Source organism: Leptosomus discolor, chromosome 3, assembly GCF_034619465.1.
Source record: "Leptosomus discolor isolate bLepDis1 chromosome 3, bLepDis1.hap2, whole genome shotgun sequence".
NCBI lineage: Eukaryota > Metazoa > Chordata > Aves > Leptosomiformes > Leptosomidae > Leptosomus > Leptosomus discolor.
Window position 1 is genome coordinate 51,376,987 of NC_141393.1, and position 21,440 is coordinate 51,398,426.

General features: G+C 57.7%; 2 protein-coding genes across 3 annotated transcripts in view; one reads left to right on the forward strand and one right to left on the reverse strand.

Moving 5' to 3' along the window:
* Positions 1-17,827, forward strand: part of IPO13 (importin 13) — a 32,114-nt gene extending 14,287 nt beyond the window's left edge. Inside the window, exons 3-20 of one of the 2 annotated variants that reach the window (XM_086462315.1) lie at positions 1,776-1,916; positions 2,085-2,226; positions 3,311-3,477; positions 3,820-3,940; positions 4,247-4,394; positions 4,560-4,741; positions 5,615-5,641; positions 6,399-6,533; positions 6,764-6,907; positions 7,324-7,404; positions 7,994-8,131; positions 8,229-8,325; positions 10,196-10,248; positions 16,534-16,600; positions 16,736-16,794; positions 16,930-17,019; positions 17,177-17,358; positions 17,479-17,827. In XM_086462315.1, coding sequence (XP_086318441.1) covers positions 1,776-1,916; positions 2,085-2,226; positions 3,311-3,477; positions 3,820-3,940; positions 4,247-4,394; positions 4,560-4,741; positions 5,615-5,641; positions 6,399-6,533; positions 6,764-6,907; positions 7,324-7,404; positions 7,994-8,131; positions 8,229-8,325; positions 10,196-10,248; positions 16,534-16,600; positions 16,736-16,794; positions 16,930-17,019; positions 17,177-17,358; positions 17,479-17,578 — 2,074 coding nt within the window. In that variant the 3' untranslated portion in view covers positions 17,579-17,827. The remainder of the gene's footprint in view (positions 1-1,775; positions 1,917-2,084; positions 2,227-3,310; positions 3,478-3,819; positions 3,941-4,246; positions 4,395-4,559; positions 4,742-5,614; positions 5,642-6,398; positions 6,534-6,763; positions 6,908-7,323; positions 7,405-7,993; positions 8,132-8,228; positions 8,326-10,195; positions 10,249-16,533; positions 16,601-16,735; positions 16,795-16,929; positions 17,020-17,176; positions 17,359-17,478) is intronic. The other variant, XM_086462316.1, reaches the window with a different exon arrangement.
* An 831-nt stretch (positions 17,828-18,658) lies between these two features.
* DPH2 (diphthamide biosynthesis 2) lies at positions 18,659-21,113 on the reverse strand. Its single transcript, XM_086462856.1, has 6 exons — positions 20,970-21,113; positions 20,780-20,892; positions 20,387-20,607; positions 19,557-20,195; positions 19,228-19,413; positions 18,659-19,130 (listed from the first exon to the last, which is right to left on the reverse strand). Exons 1-6 carry the CDS (start codon positions 21,111-21,113, stop codon positions 19,000-19,002), a joined length of 1,434 nt encoding a protein of 477 aa, XP_086318982.1. The 3' UTR covers positions 18,659-18,999.
* Between the last annotated feature and the right edge of the window lie 327 nt (positions 21,114-21,440).

The following is a 21,440-nucleotide window of genomic DNA, read 5'->3' on the forward strand; positions in this document are numbered from 1 at the left end:
AGTCTCCCTCCTCGTTGTGGACCTGTATGTCTGCATATGTAGTGAGCAGGGCAAGGTGGTGCTCAGGATGTGGTTCACCCAACGTTTTCTAGAAGCCTTCACTAACATGAGATGAGTTGCAGCATGGAAGCAAATCCAGGTGGTCTTCTCTGTTTGGCTGTGCAAGGAGTCCAAAGGACCAGCTCAGGTGCAGGCATCTGCACTGTGAGTATTTTGAGGTAACCAGCAGAAACGGGATCCTTATCATAAACTTCTAAAGTTGTGAAAACATCTCCAGCATAATGCGAGCCCAGTGCTGTGGAGGAAGAATGGCTTTGCCCTACACTCAAGCAGTAGAAGGTCCCCTGTGCCTTTTTGTCCGGGCACTGCCCTGGCTTCCTTGGGCTGACCCTGACTGCAGCATCAGTTCCCAGGGAGAGAAGCTGTTGAATTTCCAAATTCTCCATCATCACATTGCTCCCACGCTGCCACATGCATTGCTCACGTGGCATCAGAGGCTTGAATATGGTCTACACAAAAATACCCATCCCCTTTGCCATGTGATTTCTTGGGGGGGGAGAGGGGTGAGGGGATGTTGCCCCCGCAGCAGCACACAGAGAGGATGCTGGGGTGGCCACTGGGACTGAAGACACCCTGTTCCCTCTGTCTTTTCGTGCTGGCCCAGACCTAGAAGCTGCCATCACCAGCGTGGCTGTCTCCCTGCACTGTTGGCACCAACAGCTTTGTTCTCTCCTAAATCAACCATAGCAAGAGCTGCTGGTGCATGGGGCAGCTGGTGCACTGGGTGGCCTTGCGGCTGTCCTGGTGTCAGCACTCGCATCTCTTCCCCACTGTGGGCACAGGAGAGCTGGAATCATGAGTGCCTCCCGCTCTGAGCATCCTTGGCCCTGCACCTGCCTGCAGCAGGGCAGGCGAGGAGTGAACGGAATAGCTGCAGCTCCGGATAACACACCTCGGCGGGCAGGGAAATGGCAGGCTGCTCATCAGCCTCCAGCACAGCCTCTCTCCAGGGGCCCTGGGCTGCGTTTCACCTTGGCTGCCTCCTTCTCGTTGCCTTGGTTACTATCACTTACAGGCAGCAGTGAGGAGGGGAGGCTGATGTGTGTGGTGTGATGTGATGTGGGAGAGCTGTGCCATGCTGGGCTGCAGCAGCCGGGTAGGGTGGGAAGCCAGGGGGACATACCAGAGGGCCAGCATCCTCCCTGAGTAGGAGTTGCCAAGGGTGGCTGCCCGCTTCATTCCAGCCAGAGAGCACAAACTAGATGTTCTGGAGAGTCATGCAGTTTCCCGCCAGCAGCTCTGGCTGCCTCCATGCGGAGCTGAGAAGCATGAGCTGCAAGCATGGTGAAAAGAGCCCACAGGTCTGCCCTTGCCACGCTTCTCCCACTCGTCCCCGTCAACACTGCTGTGCACAGGCACAGCGTGGTCAGAGCTGGTCATGGCAGTGACAAGTTAGTGCTGGCTGGGGGGTGCCCACACTGTAATGCAGTGGGGGATTTGCACAGAATTGATGGCCACTGGCTCAGCCCTTCTCTTCAATTGTAGAGGCTCTGCTGCAGGAGTACTCAGGGATTTCGCCTTCGTCCCAATGCCACAGGCTGGGAGGGGAGTCCCTGTAAATGCTAAAGGCTCCTGGATGCGTCCCATTGCACAAAGCAGCCTTCCTAGTAGGGAAAGCTGAGCAGGACCCCTGGGAGAACATCATGAGGGTTGGATGCCATGGCAGCTGGTGCCAGTGATGTGATGCCCAGCACTGATTCAGGCTGTGCTTGCAGGTATGTGAACACCCTCCTGAAGCTCATCCCCCCTGTGCTGGGGCTCCAAGAGCAGCTGCGTCAGGCGGTCCAGAGTGGGGACATGGAGACATCGCACGGGATCTGTCGCATCGCTGTGGCCTTGGGGGAGAACCACTCCCGGTGAGTGCTGAGGACAGTCCCCAGGACGGGGAGTGAGCTTGGAACAGCCTGCTGTTCCCCACATACTGCTTTGTCCAGGGCCTGTTCTGCACCCAGTGACATGTGTCGAGGCAGAAAAGCCAGGCTTGCAGTGATGGTGCCACCCTGACTGTGCTCTCTGCTCCCCAGGGCCCTCCTGGACCAGGTGGAGCACTGGCAGAGCTTCCTGGCCCTGGTCAACATGATCATGTTCTGCACTGGCATCCCTGGGCATTACCCCGTCAATGAAACCACCAGCTCCTTGACGCTTACCTTCTGGTACACACTACAGGTCGGTGGCCATTGTGGGGCAGCCTGCCTGGATCCTGCCCTCCAGGCAGGGCCAGAGGCGCTAGTGCATGGGGACTGGGGTCTGGCCTGGCTGCGGTTGGTCCCCAGGGATGTCCGATGCTCCCACTCCTTGCCGTGCACTTGCAGTCATCACAGGGCACATACCTCAGAAATGCTGGCCCTGTGGCTTGCTTTTTTCTACCTCCAGTCTTCCTTGGAAGTCTGAGCTAGCCTTTAAGGGCCTCATTAACATAACTAATTAAAACTTCGTGCTAGTTTGTTTTTTTTTCCAGCAGCAGACTTGTTTGTTTAACTCCTCACTGTGTGGCTGCACTGGCTGCAGGCAGGGAGGAGAGCACATGCCAGCTTACTGTGGGCTAGACCCTGCTGCTGGGCTGGTGGTTGTGGTTTCTTGGAGGAGGAAAGAGAGGGCTGGGGGCCACTAGTGGCTGCCCAACGTGGGGTCCCTCTCCCAGGGCCAGTGTTCCCTGCACAGCAGAGGAACTCTGCCACATCATGCTCTATTTTTAGCCCCCACTCATCCCCCCAGTTCCATGGCTCTGCAGTCCAATGCAGTGTGGCTGAGTGTGGGCAGGGAGGGGGGTGATGTCGGTGCTGTGCTGACAGCTCCTCTGCTGCACAGGGCTGGGCTGAGGCTCCCACCTCCTCTCACTGCTTCTCTGGATGGTTTTGAGGATACAGGTGCAGGCAGGAGAGCACTGTGCTCCACAGGCACCCATCACAGCCTGCCTTGGGGGGGATCTAAGGCATGTGTGCTCCTGATGCAGACATGCTCCCAAGGCTAGGACATGGCAGGGCAGTGCCACCCTGCTGTAACTGTGCTGTCCTCAAATGCCCAAGGGCCCACTCAGCTGCTGGGGCTTCTGGCATCTTGCCTCCAGATGATGCTGCCTCTGCAGAAGGGCTTGGCATCAGGTGGACCCTGGGGAGCTGGAAATGCAACCTCCAAGCGTGACAGGTCCCACCAGCCCTGGGAGATGTCCCTGAGTCCCCTGTGCAGCAGGCATACTAGCTCCTTTTTCTTTACCTTGCAACACCTGATGTATTCCTCCTCCTGCGGCCAGGACGACATCCTCTCCTTTGAGCCAGACAAGCAGGCGGTGTACCAGCAGGTCTACAGGCCTGTCTACTTCCAGCTGGTGGACGTGCTGCTGCACAAAGCCCAGTTCCCCTCCGATGAGGAGTATGGCTTCTGGTCTTCAGATGAGAAGGAGCAGTTTCGGATATACAGGTACAGTTGGGAGGTTTGGTTTTGTTTGTCAGGCAGGTGAGGATGTAGGCAGCATCCTGCCACCCTGGAGACTGAGTGCTAGAGAAAGAGACCCAAGGAGGGGCACAGAGGAGATTCCTTCCACTGAGAGCCATTTTGGCTGTGGTGATGATAGAGAAGCAAGCTGATGTTTTGGCATGGCACCAGTTGCCCTGCCTGGGAAGCCCTGGGAACACGCCGTGTTGGGCTGCGGCAGTGTGCTTGTGCAGGCAGTGCCTGCACCCGGCAGTGGCAGAGGAAGCACGTGGAGCACTCTGTAGGGGATGGCAACAGCATTTGGAGACCCCGCTGTGTTCTCTGCAGGGTGGACATCTCTGACACGCTGATGTATGTGTATGAGATGCTGGGCGCCGAGCTGCTGAGCAGCCTCTATGACAAACTGGGACGTCTCCTGACCAACGCGGAGCAGCCATCCACGTGGCAGGTGAGTGAGGGGACCTGGGCACCAGGCTGATGGCTACCAGCCCCTTGGGGGACCTGTCCTCACTGTGGGGCGTTGAGAGCAAAGGGATGTGATAGAGGTTGAGGAGCATGACCACTTTGCCAGCACACGTGTATGCTCCCTGGGGTCTGCTGGGGAGAGGAACAGGCCTTCTGCCTCCCTGTCCTTAGCGCTGCCCAGGGACCAGCCTCCTCAGCCATTGTGGGGGGGACTGAGCTAGTGCCTGGAGCTAGTGTGGGCATCAGGGGTCAGTGCGTGGCTCTGATGATGCCTCTCCTGCCCTGGCAGCACACAGAGGCCTTGCTCTATGGCTTCCAGTCTATTGCCGAGACCATCGATGTGAACTATTCCGATGTGGTGCCAGGGTTGATCGGCCTCATTCCCCGGATCAGCATCAGCAACGTGCAACTTGCTGACACAGTCATGTTCACTATTGGTAAGGCCTTTGCTTGCGCACAGGCTGGGCTGGGAAGGGGGACCCCCTCTGAGACTGCTTCTGCCCAGCAATAACAGTGATGAAAAGCAAAGCTGAGCATCCCGGGACACGGGGAGCAAGAGCCCATGGTGCAGTCCTGTGGTCTGATCCCATCTGTGTGTGCAGGGGCCCTGTCGGAGTGGCTGGCTGATCACCCCGTCATGATTAACAACGTGTTGCCGCTGGTGCTCCAGGCCTTAGGCAACCCTGAGCTTTCCATCTCCAGTGTCTCCACTCTGAAGAAGATCTGCCGGGAGTGCAAGTATGACCTGCCACCCTATGCTGCCAACATTGTCGCTGTGTCACAGGTAGGAGCTGGATGCAGGTGGACATGTGGTGGTGACCTGAGATGTGCTCTGTGCACACCCTTTCCTCTGCCAGGATCAGGGCAGGGGGATGCAAAGCAGCAGCTCAGAGCATCTTGCTTGGTGTGGGGGACTTGTTGTCTCTATCATTCCTATGCCACTAGACCCAGGTGGCAGGCCTCTTGTCCTGCTGTGAGTGCAGACATGGCAGGCAGTGGCAGACATGACTGCCAAGGAGTCTACTGGGGTTGCACTTGGGCATCTGTCCTTTGCCCAGAGTTTTGTTTGCCTCGTTGGGAGCAGCATGCTGCCATCTCTGCACCCACCAGACAGCTGGTGCTGCTACTGAGCATCTTGGGGGGCATCCTGGTGTTTAAGTCTCTCTGTGGAGACTGAGCTGTTTCCTGCGGTGCCAGGGCAGCTTGTCCCGTGGTCTTTTTTGGCTCTGAAGATCTGGGGCAAGATGGGGCTCAGAGTCCTGAGGCACTAGGAGGAGGGCTGGGCTTGGGTGAGCTGCCAGGGTGTGCGTGGGAGCAGAGAGGGACCAGTGGAGGGCATGAGTCTCTGCTTTTAAAGCATGGGGGACACCATCACTGGAGTAAGAAGGCCCTGGATGAGGCTGGCTCCTCGAGCTGTCCCACTGAAGAGCCTGTCCAAGCCAGGGGCTCCCCTTGCTGTGTGGCTGAGTGGGCTGGCTTGTGGAATAGCTTACCAGGAGACAAGGATTTTGCTCCCTGCCTATGGCAGGTTGTGGGGAATGCTTGCCTGTGCCCACACTGGTGTTGGTTGTCTTGACCTCCTGCGTCAGTCCTGCCTCCTGGAAGGGAAGGGGCTTTCTGCAGCACTCACCTTCCTCTTTCTCCTTCCCTTCGACAGGAGGTGTTGATGAAGCAGATTCACAAGGTAAGAGAAGCTGGCTTACACCTCTGGCTGGTTCTGCCTGCTCCCCCATACCCCTTAGTCATGCTCAGCTGAAGACATGAGGGGTGCCATCACAAGTTAGGCTGTCCCTGGAGGAGAGCTCAGCACTGCAGCCATTGTGCACAGGGCCAGGAGTACCTGCTGGCTGCTTCTCGCTGCACTGCCAGGCTCTGACCGAATGTGGGCTGGAGTTTCACTGCAGGGTATGTCCCTGTAGAGAAGGAGGCCCCCACAGAGGCTTAACTCCAGCAGTTCCCAGTCCCTCCAGGCTCAAGGATGCCGAGACAGCTGGCATGTCTTCAAGAGGAAAAAGAAGGGACACGAGTGTGGGGACAGAGCCCAGGCTGTACCTGCAACCAGGATGGGGTGGGACACTTGACCCCACAGGGGCTGAGACAGGCTGTGCAAAGGATGGTGTGCCGAGCTAGGGTGAGTGGTGCCAATGTGGAGATCTCTGGGCACCAACTGGTCTTTCCTTGGTGGGTTGCTGGAAAGAGGCCAGGTATGCTGGTGGCAGAGTGCCTGTTCCTTGGGTTCTGCTGTGCTGGTAGGGAGCTGCTCCCCTCTCCTGCAGTGAAATGCACTTAGAGTGACCCAGACAGAGCAGCTCAGGAGCTGCACCCCACTGGGGTCCTGGCTTTGCTAGCTGGGCCCCTGGCAGCTGTCTTAGCTAGCATGTGTGTGGTAGGGCTACAGGATGGGTAGTGACCTGCCCTGTTGTGTCTCCTCTCTGTCCCAGACGAGCCAGTGCATGTGGCTGATGCAGGCTCTTGGTTTCCTGCTCTCTGCACTGCAAGTGGAGGAGATCCTGAAGAACCTGCACTCCCTGATCACACCCTATATCCAGCAGCTGGAAAAGCTGGCTGATGAAACGGTGAGTGCCCACAAGCAACCTCCATCCAGAACTGGCTTCTCCTGATGGCTGTAGCCCTGAGGCTGCTGTGTTGAAGCAGTACTCTTGAATGTGAGCTCAAGAGAGAGTGCAGTGCAGGGAATTCCTCTCTGGCACTTTGTCTCTGCGGTCCTGGTTCCTCAGGATCCCAAAGGCGTGACTGATTGAGCAATGCAGTCCATGTCACATTTTGGCTTTATTTTCCCTGGCAGCCCAATCCCTCCAACAAGCTGGCCATCATCCACATCCTGGGTCTACTCTCCAACCTCTTCACCACCCTAGACATCAGCCACCATGATGATGACCATGAAAACACTGAGGTCAAGAAACTACCAGTGCAGCAAGGACCCAATCCAGTGAGTGCAGTGGTAGCTCAATGCTCTTTGCCACAGCCTGGCCAAAGCCTTGCTGTTCACTGCTGGTTCCAGAAGAGGGGGGTTAATGAGGAATGCAGCGTGTACAATAAAGAGGGTAGTGCTGGTGCATTCCAGCTAAAACAACTCCTTCAGCTCATCCCACTGCTCCTGAGGTGGACAGAGATGGCCTTCAGGATCCCTCTTGGCTGGGTGCTGCTCTGGAGGACAGTGTGGACGCTGCCTGCCAGCTGTGAGCTGTGCCAGGCTGCTTCAGCAGGGAAGAAAGCTGCCCAGCTTTGGAGAGGAAAGGGGGCAGTGGTGCCTGAAGGTTTGAGTCCAGGCCATGCTTAGTTTTGAATCTCCCCTCCCCAGTGCCATGAGGGCCATTTCTGTTCAGTGCCTCTTGTTCCTTACAGGTGGTGGTGGTTCTGCAGCAAGTCTTCCAGCTCATACAGAAGGTTCTCAGCAAGTGGATGAATGATGCCCAGGTGGTGGAGGTAACCAGGCTCCTCCTCTATACTGCCTGCAGCTCTATCTGTCCTTGTGACCTGAACTGGGGACAGCAAAGGACAGACTCTGGGTGATGCCCTGTAAGAGGGATGTCTTGCTGGGTTGTCTGAACTGGTTCTGCTTGCGGTCACTAGCAGCGTCTGGCCATTCTTGTCTTGTGCCCCCATGAGCTCTGCTCCTCGCCAGTTTCAGAGGCCCTGCCATGAGCAGGGAGATAAGAGTCTGTCAAACCTGTGTTTCCTAAGAGGATAGCTCAGCTCTGACCTGGACCTGTATCATCTGGTGTTTTTCCAGTTAGCTCCGTCCAGTAATGCCCATGTGCAGCGTCCCATCAGCCACTTCCCCCTGGCCCTTGGGGAGACTTCCTGCTGCAGAGGGAAGGGTGTTTCCTGGTCTCTGGGAGCATCCTGTGCTGCAGGGCAGGGCACCAGTACCAGAGCAGGTCTGAGCCTTCTGCCTGGTTGGTCCCTGTCCCCATTGCCAGGTCTTCCCACCCCTGGGACCTGTCCAACAAGCCCTGCCCTCTGGAGAGGTCTCCTGATGTCTGTTGCTCATGCAGTCCCTCTTCTCCCACAGTCTGTCTGTGCCATCTTTGAGAAGTCTGTGAAGACCCTCCTGGATGATTTTGCCCCCATGGTTCCTCAGCTGTGTGAGATGCTGGGACAGATGTACAGCACCATCCCCCAGGCCTCTGCCATCGACCTCACCCGGCAGGTATGGAGCCGAGCTCAGGGCTGTGGCTGCTGCTCCACTGGGAAGCCAGGGACACATAGGGCCAGCAGCATCTTCAATCCTTCTCTCTCTCTTGCAGCTGGTTCACATCTTTGCCCATGAGCCTGCCCACTTCCCTCCCATCAAGGCCCTCTTCTTGCTCGTTACCTCAGTCACACTGACCCTCTTCCAGCAAGGTACGTGGGATTAACCCTTCTTCGTGCTGGGGCTGTTGTCAGGCTATTGCATGCATGGAGTCTGGAGGCGTCTTACCAGCAATGGCTGTTTTCACTCCTAGCTAAGCTAATGGGGCCATCTCTGTTTCTTGGATTCATCCCAACCCATGGAAGGTGGGTACCTTCCCTGCAGGGCAGCAGAAGCAGGAAATCCCCTGGGTGAGACTCTGTACTGCTGTGACAGCCCTGCTTCTGCAGCAGGGCTGGGTATCGTGTGCTGCAAGTGTCGACCTGGGGCTCCAGCCTCACTTGGCAGGGAGGCTGTGCTCCCTGGGAGATCCCAGGGCTCCTCTGGGGGTCAGCGCTGCTTACAGTGGCCAAGAGTCAAGCCCTTGGACAAGCAGGAGGATGTGTGTGTGAGCATCTGGGAAACGACCTTTTCAAAGTCACTGCTGGCCACTGAGTCACCACTGTGATGCTGAGGTTGCTGACATCCTCCCACAGGGCAAGGGCCCCTCTTTGGTTCGCTGCCCACCCTACAAAAACCAAATGGGGTTAGGACAGGCCCCTCTGCACCGTGGCTTCCCTCAGCCTATTGGTGACTTGCCCTGTCACAGGGGACAAATGTACGTTGGAGCTGCTGGCTCTGGTCCTTCAGCACCTCTGTATGCGGTCCCTAAGGGGTCTTGTCCTTTGCTTACAGCTGGGTGCTGGGTAGGGTGATGCTGTCCACCAGTACAAGGCTCAGAGCTTTCTAGAGAGGTGGGGGAGGCGTGAGAACCCCTGCTTCATCATCATGCCATGGTCCGAGCAAATCCTGCTGCGCTGAGGTGTCATTGGGGTCAGTGGCAAGCAAGCTGGCCTTACCGGGAGATCAGGTCCCCGCTTCCGCCAGCGGCGTGTGGATGTGTCTATGCTGAAACCCTTTTGGCTCAGCACCTGGGGAGGCGGCAGTGCCTCTGGGCAGCAGCAGGCATGTCTGCAGGAGGAAAAGGGAGGGAACAGAGCCCAAGCTGGGCCAACACTTGGATGCAGGCTTTGCTCAGGCAAGTGGCTGTCCAGCTCGCTGTGTGCCCAGGACTGTGCACTCCCACCCACCCCGTGGGTCCCCTTTGGTGGATGGCTGGCCCTGAGCAGGGCAAGCCCCTTCTGCTGAGCCCACGGGCGGCAGGAGAGGGCAGGGATGCCTGACCCCAGAGGGGCTAAAACATGTCTGTGCACAGTCAGATGCCAAGGCAGGGTGAGTGGTGCTGGCGTAGAGATCTCCGGGCACTGAGCTGCTCCCAGGAGGATGCTGGAGGAGTGGTCCTGGACTGGGGGTCTCGGAGAGCATCTGGGAACGGGGTGGGAGGGTGACTGTGCCAGGGGCTCCTGAGCAGCTGGTGCTGGTGACAAGCATGTGCACGCCCGAGCCCGGCTGGGCCTGTCAAGCGTTTGCTGAGGTGTTGTCGTTCACTTGCAGTTATCTTCCAGGACCAAACGGTGCTCTGAAGACACCCGCTCAGTCCCCACAGTGCAAAAGCTCTAATTCTCCTTGTGGAGATGGTGCCCAGCTAGCCCCTGCTCCTCCTCCTCTTCCTCCCCAAGGACATGAAGATCTCCTCCTTGGCTCTGCAGCACCCAGGTGCTAGCTGGAGACCCTGGGGCTTCAGACCCTTTCCTTTGCAGTTTCTTTCTGTTCTTGGGTTCTCCAAGTTTCATGATTTTTTGTATGTTTTGTTTCTTTAACTTGCTTCAAGCTGCTCATGTTGCCCATCCCCTTCCCCACACACCCCTCCTCCCTTACACTCCTGTTTTCACTTGTAAATTCTTTCTGTATCACATAACTATATGATGTTGAGTTGCTGTTTGTATGATTTTTCTCTTAAGTTACATCTTTATTATATTTTAGGGCCCAGGGATCATCCTGATATTGTTGATTCATTTATGCAACTCCTGGCACAGGTGTGTTTTAGTTTCTTATTCATTCACTTTCTGTTCTCTCTCTTTCTCTTTTTAATTCAATTTAAACCTATTTTTAGCTTTCTGTTGACAACTTTTTTTCCTTTTAGTTGAATATCGAGTTTCTCCATCTGTTTCCGTGGAAGTTGAAAACAAAACATTCTCCTTTAGTTCCAGGTTCGCACCATCCCCAGGGAAGTGCCCTCCTCTGCAGGGCAGCCTTCAGCTGCCACCCCATTGCCTTGCTGAAGCCGGTGTGGGGCACTTGGGGCCACTGCCACCGTCACCCTCAGGTGACAAATTAGAGCGTTAAGTGGATGTTTTCCAACCCATCTACCTGCCCTGCAACAGGTCCTCTGGAGCAGGATGGGCTGAGCTGGCTGCCTTGCCCTGGGGCCCGTGGGAGGAAGCCCCTGCCTGTGGTAGCAGGCAGCTGCCAGGGTTTGGCTCTGAGCAACGTGCTTGTGATGGTATCTTGGACCTGCCAGGGTGCCACTCTGCCTCCCACCCCAGCAGCCTCTTGGGGTGGTAGCAGCTCCTGCACTTGCAGCCTGGGAGTGCTCCCATGCTGCCAGCTCAGTGGCACAGTTTGCTTTGGCATATGGCAGGGACCGTGGGCTGGTTTGTGGGGCTGTCGCCACTGGCAGTGGGCAGGCAGGGCCGGTGCTATGTGCTGTGTACATAGACACCTATTGGGAGCAGTGGGAGCCTGGTGTCTCCTTAGCCTGCCATGGCCCTTGAGGGAGAAGCCCTGATGTCCTTGATGCACTCAGTGCCCCTGTCAAAGATATATCACCGAGCACCTACCCAAAGGGTGGTTAGGTGGTGAGGAGGGGCCTGACAGAGTCACTTTTTGCTTCACTTCTGTAATGACAAGACCACTGACCACGTGTGCTGGCCCAGTGGCTGTGCAGGGACATGTATCCAGACAGCTGCCAGAGCTGTGGCTGTCCTGCTGGCAGCTGGGGAAGGTTGCCTGGCCTGTCTGGGTGTAAGCCATGAGCCCCCTCTGATGGCAGGTCAGCCTTCACGAGGGTCTTGAAGGATGGAGCGGGTGAGGGGACTGCACCTCACCCCCCCCCACCCCCGGGCAGGGTCTGCTCCTCATAGGTCTCACCTTGGCGCCCAGATCCCAACAAGACCCATCTCATCTCGCAAGCTGTATCGCAGTGTTTTCTTCCCTGCTTTTCCTCTTGAAAGGTGTAATGTAATTGAAGTTATGGGAAAGCATTCCTAGCTTTTGCCAATGCTGATTTTGAAAGCTGTGACCTTTTAACAAGGGTTTTGAATGTGATGGGAGAATTGATGAATGGGGTCTGTGTGTGTGAAGTTTGTGGAGGTGTCCTCCCTGGCCGCTAAGCGCTGGCAGGACCTCCGCTCAAGCACTGTGCCCAGCTTGGGGCACCACATTTCTGTAGATACAGAGCAGAAGGGACAGAGAAAAGCATCTGGGAAGATGACCACCTTGTACACATGGTGAGGAGGAAAGGCTGATGGGAGCCTGAAGAGCTGCATGAGTCTCTGAGTGTGTAAAAGGTAATGTCCCAGTTATAGGTAAAAACACCTTTTCTGTTCTCCTCTAGTGGGACAAACAGTCACAGGAGGAAATTGTGGAAAAGGATCTAGGTTAGGCAGTAGGAGACCTTTCTAACAGCGCAAGGAAGCGCTGCAAGGTCACTTGGGGAGCTGCTGTCACTTGGAGGGCTTGAAAGGACTCAACAAACCTATTGCTCCTGAGTGCACGTAGAGGTGATCCTGCCGAGGGGCCGTAGGGGATTAGGTGACCCTGAGGGACTCTTCCAAGGCTATTTGTTGTTTCTCTGGAAAGTGCTGAGTTTCTCTGTGGCTTGGGGTCCTTCTCTGTGTCTGGACGTGGCACATTTGTGCTCTCTTGGCGAGAAAAGTGCAACTGTGCTGCACTTCAATGTGGTGTGCTGTCAGAGCAACCACCCATCCCTCATGGGCAGGATCTGCAGGCAATGATGGGGCAGTGTGCTTGCAGCCAGCCTGGTCCCTGGCATGCCAGTCACCAGACAGTCCTTGTTTGTTGGAGGTCCTGTTACAGGAGCAGCTCGGAGGCTCCTACCTCCATGGCTGCTCCGTCATGGATCACTGTGAGGTGCCTGATGTGCTGCCAGCCCACCACTGCCCACAGCCACTCAAGACCTGATGTTTCCCTGGCCTTTTTATTCCAGCAACCCCACAGACACCAAAGGATCCCATCCTTGTACTCTCACCTCACACGCAGGACTTGTTTCAAGACTTCCTCCTCTTCCTTGGCCTGCCCCTCTTCCCAGACTGATGATCTGGCAAGGTGCTTTAAAACCCATCAAGAAATGGCCTTGCCATCCCTGCTTGGCTTCTTGCTCTCAAGACTTCAGGGAGCTGTCTGGTAGCAGAGGTGGGTCCAGCCTGTCCTCTTCCAGAGGACCATGCTGTGCAGTGATGCTGTTGAGCATTTGTAGTTCAATGGATTAAAATCAGAGAGAACTGCAGATCTCTTCAGAGCAGTTTTTCATGTGGTGAGCTGTTTTCATGCCAGTCTGCTCCACCTGCAGAGCCGTTGGTGAAGTAATGCATCTTCCAGAGCAGCAGTGAGTTTGGACCCAAGAGTGTGTCAGGGTGGAGACTTACCCACTTCCCTGACCATCTGCTCCTGTGGTAGATCACCTTGGTGGAAATATCTTCCCTGTTTCAATTTTTTCTGGTTTCTCCTTGTAGGCGGTGTTTTTCTCCTCTCCCTCTGCCAACCAATACTCTTCTACCTTCTGATAACTCAGAAGTTCCTACCTCATGATACCCATGCATCATCCCTCTGTCACCAGCTCACAGGGAGCCATCTCTGTGTGACAGGATTTCAGTTGATTTTACAGTATGTGTATTTGGGCTTGGTTGCAGCCTGTGGGGCTGCCCAGTTGGTGCGCCTGATTGTTTTGCCACAATGTTAATTGGCAGTCCACTCTTGGCAACGTGTGGCTGATCATGAAAGCATACTGGCTTAAACCAAATGTCTTACAGATGCCGGAGACCCTGGAGGTATTGTTTACTACTGAAAGCTAAGTATAAAATAACCACTCTGCTGTAAGGCTGCACAGAGCAGTGCCGGCACCCTGTGCATTGAGATCTGTCCTCAGCCACTCCCCTGCTGCCTCTGCTGTGTGCTGAATGGTGCAGAGCATCACTGCTGTGGTGCTTGAGGTGAGCATCCTGCCTGGAGGGCTGCAGGGCTCAGTGCCACCCATGCAGCCAGAGTGCCTGTGCCCAGGACTGCACATCTGCAGTGCAGTTGGCTGGGGCTTGCACCAGGTCTGCATCTGCAAACCCAGGCAGGAGGTTCTGGTGTTTGGGAGCTCTCACCCACTCCTTGGCCAGTGGGTATCACTAGTGTGCATGTTGCTCGGTTGCAGGTAGGATTTTGGGGCTCTCCAGCCTGCCTCCGCACTGGTAGCTGCAGGCACATCTGCCCACCCTGGCAGGGAGGGCTCCACACTGGCACGGACCTTGGGAGCGCTGTGGTGACCTCCCCTGACCAGGAGCCCAGGGGCAGACTGGGTAAGCGTGGCCTTGCCAATCAGAAGATGCAGGACTGACCTGTGATGGCCCAGCCACTGCCATCCACCACCTCCCTCCTGTCGAGCTGGTCCAGGCTGCACGCAGCAGTCCTTGAGTTCTCCACCATGTCTGCTCCAGGCAGAGTCATAGAGCCCCATGGAGGACATGGGCTCGGCATCCCCTGTCCCCAGTGGGCAGGGGCTGACTGCTCCTCCCTAGCTCTGGTGCCTGGCCAAGCTCACATACCCTTTCTGAAGCTGGAGGCTCTGCTCTGCCAGGTGTGTGGTCTGGGAAGAGGTGGTAGTGCTGGACACAAGGGCTTGATCTGTGTGTTCTGGAGAGCTGCAGAAACTGGCCATGCAGCCCTGCACTCTTGCCCGTCTGCTGGAGGAGTGGGGTTTGGTGTCACTTCCATGCCTGGCTGCCTCTGAAGAGCTGAGCACAGAAGAGCCTGCTCTGAAGATCTGTCTGAGGGTCTTCCAGCTGCCATGGAGAAGAACCCGACCTCCTTTCTGTGCCAGCCTGCAGGACAGCTCTTAGCAGAGAGCCAGTGCCTGCCTCTGCAGTGGCTGCTGCAGCAGAGGATGTGGGGGGACATTTGAAAGCATTTGAAGACCTGTCCCCATCCCAGAACATGTGAGCAGAGCTTCTCTGGCAGGAGATGGGGAGGACAGGCTGGCAGTAAGAGGCCTCAGAGCTAGAGCAGGGTTCCTGGTGCTGGTAAGGAGTAACTGGTACCTGGTGCTGCTTGCTAGTGGGAGAAGTTCCACAGTGCCCCCTCTCATGGGGGTGAAAAGCATCTCTGTCTACATTAGACATGTGCCAGGTGCCTAGATTGGGCTTGTACCCTGTGCTCCCTTGGCAGAGGTGTCCTACAGAAAGGAGCCCTCCCAATATTGGTGTGCTTTTGCCCATGTCGCTGATGGAGTGAGGAGCAGATGCTGCAGCATGTCTGCAGGAAAGCTTGGGGGCATCTGCCTGCCGCAGGTCTGGTTTGGCTGGGAGAAGCACCCTGCAGGTAGGTGGCAATGTGAGCACATTGGAAGACTATTGTGGCAACTGAACAGTCTTGCAGCACGTGGGACTGGTTAAAACCAGCCCCTTGGATGGGCAGGGTAGAAGAGCCTGCTGCTGGGGAAGAGGCTCGTCACTGCTCTGGAGCCCACACCAGGGCCCCAGCAGGGGTAGTGCCCATGGCTAAAACTACAACGTCTCTTGCAAGTGTTTGTCCAGTATGGGGCCAACTAGACGGTAGCAGCCACAACGGATGGATGCGTTTCTAAACTGTTGTCGAGCCACTAGCTAGCCTTCCAGTGTTGGTGCTAGTGTGTCAGGAGGGTTGGTGCACACCGTCTGTAGAGACACACACAGGTATAACATGGCCCCTGATTGTCCCCATGAAGGTCTGTGCTTGTCTCTAGCAAGGAAGCAGGTCCCTGTGATTGTGCCATCTCGGGCTAGTACAGCAATGCCTTCGGTGCCCGAATGTGCGTTCTCTCTAGCAGGATGTGATACAAAGCGTCAGAAAGGAGATGGGGTAACCCTGAAACCTGCTCCTCGGCTTCTTGGTCTCCAGCATATGTTCTGTACACTGGGCAGATGGCTGTGGGCTTTCCCTGAAAAGGAAGGTGTGGGAAATAAATCTGTTTTGCTCCAAGTAGAGACCATGGGTGTGGGCAGATGGTCGTGCATACTGGACACTTCTGGCTGAAAGCTGTCCCTGCTTTCACACCCGGGAGCAGGCTCAGAGGGCAGCAGTGGCCCTGCGCACAGCTCAGCCCAAAGGCTGCCTCTTCTGGTGTCCTACTCTCAGAGCTCCAGGCACAGAGTGGGGCTACTCCGCTGCTGTGTCTGGTGTCACAGTGACAGCAGGGCAGGAGGCATGGCTGCCATCCCTAGCACTGGCCTGCAGCAGTGGGCACAGTGGCATGGTGGTCAGGGCACGGACACAAGCGCCTTACAAAGCTGGACTTGCTGTGGCAGGGCTGAAACCCTTCCCATGCAGTGGAGGGTGGAGGCTGAAACATTTGTTTGGTAATGGCCCAGTGCCAGCACAGGGGGGACTGAGCCACTGCACAAGGTACCACAGCTCAAGGTGTCCCCAGCAGCAGTGCCTGTCCCCCACAGAGACTGGTGGGATCACTGTGCGGCAGAAAATAGCCCAAAGCTTTTCTGATCTCGGACTTGCTGCTCAGGAACTGCCAAGCAATGTTGGCATCTTACTGCCATCTGTACTCTGGAGCCCAAGCAGAGTGAGCTGCTTGTCCAGTCTGGGGTTACTGCTTGAACCAGTTGTTGTGACCCCAGGGATGCCAGCATCTTCAAGAGGAGAGGAGCGAAGCACAGAGGTGGCTGGTCTCTGCTGGGCCCCGCATGGCTGCCCTCGTCCCAGGAGCACTGCCGTTGCCTGGTGTGCTCTGATGGGACAGGAGTCCTCTGTCCCATCTCTGTGTCTGAAGCATTTGTGTGCACACAACTGTGGCATCTGTCCTGAGGTCCTGGGGTCAGTGGTCACTGTAGCAAACTGCCCAGCTGTTTGACATTTGGGGGCGGGGGGGGCGGGGGGGGGGGGAAGTAACAGTTTCCTGCTGTATTATGTGAATCTGCCGTTTACTGTGGGCATGGCCAGGTAAGTGAGCATCCAGGCAGAGGCTGTCTGGGGCACTGGGTTCCTCAGAGGCTTCCTGGCTGCTTCTGCAGCACTGGGTTTATGCTGCCTGTCTGTGTGCCTTGCAGGCTCTGAAAAGGAAGCCGGACCTCTTCCTGTGTAGCAATCTGGATGTCAAAGCAGTGTTTCAGTGTGGTGAGTACAATGGGCAAATCGCTCTGTGGAGAAGCTGGCTTAGGCACAGACCAGCCAGGAGCTGGGAACCACAGGGCTGATTTGGGATGGCGTGTGGTGTTTCTGGCTGCTGACCTGAGTGATTTCTGCCCCCAGGTGTCCTTTCACTCAAGTTCCCCGAGGCCCCAACAGTCAAAGCATCCTGTGGCTTTTTTGTGAGTATTTTGTGGTATTGTGCAGCCCCCTGAGAGCTGGGAGGGGAGAACTGGGAGGGCAGGTTGGGCAAGGGCGCTGTGCTGTGGAGCCTGGAGCCTGCTCTGGCACTGAGCAAGCCGGGCTGTGTGTTGCAGACGGAGCTGCTGCCCCGCTGCGGAGAGATCACCCCGGTGGGACAGGTCGTGCACGAGAATGGCAAAGTGCTGCTGCAGGCAGTGCTGGAGGTGAGAGATGCCAGGACCACAGGCTCCCTGGGCAATTTGGGCTGTGGTCCTGAGCAGCACCCCTGTGGAGCCAGGGGCAGAGAGCCCAGCAGTATGAGTGGGTGCAGGTAGGGTGGCAGTGGTGGGGGTTCAGCGTGGTCTGTATGCTCTGTGGCAGGGTGTTGGTGGCCAGGCTTCCCGCAGCCTCATGGATCACTTTGCAGAAATCCTCTTTGCCTTGAACAAGCACTGCTTCAGCTACCTGAGCATCTGGATCAAGGAGGCCATGCAGCAGGATGGCTTCCCCTCGGCCCGTGTCAGCCCAGAGCAGAAGGAGACCTTCAGCCAGCAGATCCTCAGGTTGATGCACTCCTCCCTGTGGTGGCTGTGCCCCACATGTGGTGGGAATGATCCCCGCCCCACCCCTCCAGCATGGCCTTATGTGTCCCTCCTGCTTCATGTTTGTCCCCTCCGTCTTAGCAGAGAGCGTGTGAACAAGCGGCGAGTGAAAGAGATGGTGAAGGAGTTCACCCTGCTGTGCCGAGGGCTGCATGGCACGGAGTACACAGCAGACTACTGAGCACCTGGCCAGGACCGAGGACAATTTGCCTGGACCAGCTCTTCCCTGCAAGGAAGTTTCCCCCATCCTCCCCACCCTGCTGCTGTACGGCTTGTAGAATAACCCTCCACCTAGAATTAACCCACTCAGGACGCTCCTCAGCTAGATTTGGTGGTCGCATCTTGGTGTCAGCATCTTTGTTTCCCCCAGCATCCTCCCCCCTCGCAGGGGACGGGAGTGCTGGCTGCAGGAGGCGGCAGAGGGGCGCGGAGGGGGGGAAGCCTGGGCAGGACTGCCCCAGCATGGGCTGCCCTGCACCTGGGCTACCAGCCCTTCCCCAGCACTTCCCCGTGGGTGTCTGTACCCTGTGGTGGGGAGACTGCCCCTGTGCCTGTGGCAGTGGCTGGCTGGGTGGGGGGGCTTGCCCCCTACTCATTTGTATGTGCGTGGTTGGGAGGGGGGGAGGCCCTGCACCTAATTATATTAAGAATATTTCTATGTTGTGGCTGTCATTATTGTGGTGTCCAGACTTTGCCTGCCCCTTGCCTCTGGGGAAGAGCCCAGCAGAAGGGGTTAAATCAAGGCTGGGGTGCCTCAAAGCCTCCTTTCCCCTCTGGGTGCGGGAGGGATGGTAACAACCAGTGCCCCCTTCCCCGGCTCGACATGCTTTCCTGCCTGGCTTGGAGCAGCTCATGGAGCAGAAACGGTCCTGCCCCACACGAGGAGCCAGGCTCCCTCCCTGACAAACACGGGGTCCTCCCTGCAGCACAGGGTGTGTGCACACCCCACTCCTCTTCATCAGAGCAGGTGAAGGGCTTGCTCGCGCTCGGAGCCCTCTCCCCTTTGCCTTAGTTCCCCAGCCCAGCCTACACACACGCTTTCATTTCTGCGGATCCCAGTTCTGGGTTTCTATTCTCTCGGGCTGGTTTTAGCCAATGCACAGGCCTGTGCTCCTCAAATGGGCACAGTGATCTGTGTTTTCACTCTGGAACACCTGGTATCACCTGTCTGCACCCTCCTGAGCCCATGTTCTATTCTAGAAGACGATTCACTCACAAGTCCTTTTCAGTTCATCTTTAGTTAGCAGCAGTAGCCCACAAAAGCCTTGAGTTCTGGTGCTGTTGGCTTGTGCGAAGCCGTGACCTTTCCATGTAAGGCTAAAGCTGCCCTGGACTGGGGAGCCCTTGGAGACTGGGTCTGGGCAAGCGCCTTTCCCAGCCCCGCTGCTGCCCTGGCTGTGAGTCCCGGGGTGCTGTGGGAATTTCCAAACACACATGCAACTCCTGCTCTTCCCCCTGCAGCACTACTGACCTAAGGCTGCATCCAGTGTGGGGCCAGCTGGTGGCAGGTCTGGATCCTCATGGGTCCAACACTCGGTGGCAGGCAATGTCCATGCCCCTACACAGCCCTGCTCCTAGCTGGGTGCCAGGGCTGATGCTGAATTAGGGTTGCTCGCGCTCCTCGTCCTCGTAGGCAATGGCAATCCCTCGTCGGCCCTGCACAGCCTTGGAGATGGGTGTCTGCCCCAGCTGCTGCTCCAGGCCCCGCCAGCTTCGGGCCTCTAGGAAGGAGGCTGGGAAAAAGAGAGAGAAGGAATTGTTACTGGGAGCAGGGAGGCAGCACTGCCCCTGCACTGGGGCTCAGCCCCACCACAACACCGAATCACAAACCAGCAGGGCTGATCTCCGCAAGGGCCCGTGTCTGGTCCCTGCAGGCCAAGGCAGTGCTGGGGGGCTGCTGCGGGGCTGGGGAATCGCAGAGGTGGGTGGCACACATCTCTCCCGTGATCAGTGAGATGTCGGGAATGGCCTCTGCTGCAGGGACAGCTGGTGGGAGTTCAATGTGTGCACAGGCACCTGCCAAGAAACAATAATGCTAGACTGGTGCTCATATCTACCCTCTTGTCAGAGCAGTGCCACAGTAACCGCAGGCTCCGGCCAGGGGAGCAGGGCAGGACGTGCCCTGGCAGGGTGTTGGGCAGCTGGTTTCTAGCTATTACCTGGCAGCAGGTCTCGGAAGTCAGTGAGGTAGTTCGCCGTCCATTCGCGGGCTGGGTTACAGGCCAGCTCCAGCTCATAGGGGGTCACAATGGGCTGGTAGTAGTCGCTGGAGTCCAGCAGGGAGTTCTGAGCACAGGCCACCAGGACAAAGATGTCCACCTCCAGGAAGTTGGCCAGCTTGGCGGGGTTCAGCTTCCCCACAGCCAGTGTGTAGCTGCGCTTGCCGGCCCGGCGCAGAAGCTCCCGGAGGTGCTGCAGCACAGCCAGGTAGCCTGCCACGCCAAGGGTGCCCACCAGGATGCCCACCACACGGGCGTTCCGGGCTCGCTCCACCAGGTAGAGGCGTTGCATCAAGGCCCGGTTGACATTGAGGGTCTCACGACGGCCACAGCCGGTGGTGGGGTCAAAGGAGCTGAAGGGGCAGCAGTTCCAGGTCAGCATGAAGCTGGTGAGGGCCAGGCCCTCGGCTCCCACATAGAACATGGCGCAGTTCTGCAGCCCTCCTGGTGCCTCCACCAGGAATTGGCGACCAAACTGCCGCACCTCCCCAGACAGTGCGGGGCCAGTAGGATACCCGCATGCTACCCTGGAGAAGACGATATTAGGGTACTCGGGAGACAACTGCTGCTCCAACTCACCTGAAAGGAGAGAGGAATGTGAATGAAACATGGCCACAGACCTGTCCTGCAAACGGTGGGACAGCAGATTAGGAGAGGAGAGGACAGGAATCAAGGCTGGGGACCGCCTGCCTGCTGCTGCCTCTCCCCCTGGCAGCTCTGCAGAGCTCTGAGCGTTGCCAGAGACCACCTCCCTGCCCCAGAGCACTCACCCATCGCATGGGCATAGACCACATCGTTCAGCACCACCACATGGCTCTGCCGGTCGGGGTAGAGCTCCCGGAAGGCTTCTGTGCAACGCCTGATGTCCAGAGGCTGCTGCCCAAAGATATGCAGCACCGGGAGCTTTCTGCAGGGGCTGAGGCAGGACGGGCCGTAGTGCAACACCGCCTCGGCACCTGCGTGCTCGGCGGCCACTTCGTCCACACAGCAGCTGCGGGGAGGAGCCAGTGTCAGCCGGGCTCTGCACCACGGAGCTCTTCCTCCTCTCTGGCACCGCTGTCCCCAGGCCGAGCAGCTCCGGCCCTCGGCCCTATCCGGGCCGCTCCGTCCCCGTTCCTGCCCGCGGAGGAACCCCTGGACACCTCCCGCAGCGCCACACCGACCTGCCGTATGTGGTGTCTCCGAGGACGTACATCTCGGCCCCGGTCGCCGCCTCCATCCGGGCCGCCACCGCCGCCGCGTCCGCCAAGAGCTCGTCGGGGAACTGGAGGGCTACCTGGGGGGGACGGGGTGAGGCACCGGGGAGGGGTGGCCTGCAGCCCCCGGCCCCGTTCCACCCCCGACCCCGCTCACCTTGCGGAACCCGCCGCCCCGCACGAAGACGGCGGCCCGGCCCATCTCGTAGAAGCCGTCGAGGTCCTCCCGAGGTGCCGCCGCCGCCGGGCCTAGTTCCCTCCGCAGCGCGGCCTCCCCGTCGCTGCTGAAGGCCGTTGCCATGGTGCCGCGGGGTCGGGAGTCAGGCCCGCCACGCAGGACCCCTGCGCTCGCTTCCGGGTTAGGGTGCGGAGCCGGCCAATGAGAACTCGGGACCGCCCTCCCCTTTTTCAGAAATCCCGCCCCGATGGGGCGGGGCCTATCGCACCACGGCAGGGCGGAGAGGGGAAGGGCAGCCAATGGAAAGAGGCGCTCGTCGCGTTGTGTTATGGTCTATGTAGTTCTCCCACTGCTGTCAGGCCGGCCAGCCAATAAGGGCGCTCGGTGGAGGCGGTGGCGTCACGCTATTTCCGCTCGGGCGCTGTGGTTCTGTTCACGTGTTCCGCGCGG

What these genes read in the sequence shown, in the direction of transcription:
- DPH2 (XM_086462856.1), bottom strand. Translation starts at nt 21,113, where the DNA reads ATGGCAACGGCCTTCAGCAGCGACGGGGAGGCCGCGCTGCGGAGGGAA. An exon ending in GGGGCGGCGGGTTCCGCAAG is followed by an intron (nt 20,893 to 20,969) that starts GTGAGCGGGGTC and finishes CGTCCCCCCCAG; the next exon opens with GTAGCCCTCCAGTTCCCCGA. An exon ending in CTTCCGAGACCTGCTGCCAG is followed by an intron (nt 19,414 to 19,556) that starts GTAATAGCTAGA and finishes GTTTCTTGGCAG; the next exon opens with GTGCCTGTGCACACATTGAA.